This window comes from Danio aesculapii, chromosome 20, assembly GCF_903798145.1.
Source record: "Danio aesculapii chromosome 20, fDanAes4.1, whole genome shotgun sequence".
In the NCBI taxonomy this organism is placed as follows: domain Eukaryota; kingdom Metazoa; phylum Chordata; class Actinopteri; order Cypriniformes; family Danionidae; genus Danio; species Danio aesculapii.
This window is the reverse complement of record NC_079454.1, coordinates 14,284,330-14,286,096: the sequence shown is the minus strand read 5'-3', so window position 1 is coordinate 14,286,096 and position 1,767 is coordinate 14,284,330. Positions and strand designations below refer to the sequence as shown.

The 1,767-nt window shown below is 43.4% G+C and overlaps 1 protein-coding gene across 1 annotated transcript in view; it reads left to right on the top strand.

Annotated features, from left to right (window-relative positions):
- Window positions 1-400: 400 nt before the first annotated feature.
- igfbp1a (insulin-like growth factor binding protein 1a) overlaps window positions 401-1,767 on the top strand; it is a 3,055-nt gene continuing 1,688 nt past the window's right edge. The window contains exons 1-2 of the mRNA XM_056480740.1: window positions 401-940; window positions 1,462-1,619. Of these exons, the coding sequence (XP_056336715.1) occupies window positions 565-940; window positions 1,462-1,619 (534 nt within the window). The 5' untranslated portion in view covers window positions 401-564. The remainder of the gene's footprint in view (window positions 941-1,461; window positions 1,620-1,767) is intronic.

Below are 1,767 nucleotides of genomic sequence, written 5' to 3'. Positions count from 1 at the left end.
TAAAATATGTATCTAACAATATCAAATATTTAGCCTATATGCACAGTAGAAGTATATTTCATAGGAAATAAAACAACTAGTTCAGACTGTTAACCTATTGTACATAAAAAGCATGTTTAAGTTTGATTGTTTACATTTATTATCAAGTGAATAATTTCATATTCCTCCAAATGCCTACCCTACATTGCTGGGATGAATCTATGCAAAAGACACCTTATTATTGTTGTTTCAAATGAGGTACTTGTCATGTTGTAAATACACGTTTTTCATGCTTGTACACATTATGTTCCGATACAAACAGTGACGCATACTACGCGCTTTGCTCAAAGAAACACCTCGGACTGGATCCCCGGCAGCCAATCGGAGCAGAGGGGGATCATTTAAGAAATCATTGATATTGCCAATGCGTCAAACACGAGCGTGTCAGCGGGACCCAGTGTGCGTATAAATACCGCGAGGCGACCCGGAGAGAGCTAGTTGTTTTGGAGAGCGCAAAGACAGTGAAGAACTCCACGTTTCACTTCATTTATTTATTTATCTATTTATTCTGAGCCGTGCTTTGGGATGAACAGACTGCTTCTGAACTTCTTCTGGGTGGCAGCATTCAGCGCACTCCTCGCCGCGCCGGGGCTCTGGGCTTCTCCAGTGGTCGGGCAGGAACCGATCCGCTGCGCCCCGTGCTCCCCGGAGCGGCTTGCCGAGTGTCCGGCGGTGGATGCCGGCTGTGAGGAGGTGCTTCGAGAGCCTGGCTGCGGCTGCTGCCTCGCCTGTGCGTTGAAGATAAGTGACCCGTGCGGGATCTACACTGCGCCCTGCGGCTCCGGGCTGCGCTGCTTGCCGAAACCGGGAGAAGCCCGGCCCCTGCACGCGCTCACCCGGGGACAAGCGGTGTGCACCGAGAGCCCCGAACCTAATCAAAGCCAAAGCGAGACAGCACCAGGTACCGGCTTATTATTATATTAGACTGTAACTGTGTTTTCAATAACTGCAGCCCGGCGAGTCCTCTCGCTGATTCAACCACTGATGACATTTCATCAGCATTACAAACCAGTTGAACCAGTATCAGACATTGATGAATTTCAGCTTTTATAAAAATAACATTTACATTTATGCTAAATGCTAAAAATTTGAGCTATGTCTTGTATTTAACATTAATTTATTTTATTTTATAAATTTATAATACACTTCACAAAATTATGAACTTACAATTTAAAAATTGTATTTTATACAATTATAAAAAACGGGAATTTAACTAAACGGTATGCTATAAATGACAAAACATGATGAATTTACTGCTCAAATTAAACTATTTTTCACCATTACTGAATTTTTTTTAAAAATTCAAATCTGAAAAAAAAAAACTATTAAAAACGAGATAGCGAATACATTATGCCTTTTGGTAGGCTGATTAGGAGTGACTAATCCCGCCAACAGTTCTCACCTCTCCTTTTCCCCTTTCAGATCATCCGGAGTCTCATAACGGGCCGACCGCAGTAAATGAAGGCAGCTCCACCGTGTTCGTGACCGGGCATGGAAAGCCCTTCGACCCGAGGGTCATCACCAATAAAGAGAGCATGAAAGCCAAAGTCAACGCGATACGCAAGAAACTGGTGGAACAGGTGAGCTCCAGGCACCTCGGTTTATCAATAAACGTCCTAAAGAAATGTGTGAGGGTTGTTTAAATGAGAGGCCATGTACCACAAACGAACACAAGAGGACGGTATAAGGTTACTTGAATTTCTTAAACTCTGCATAAGGCACAGAAAG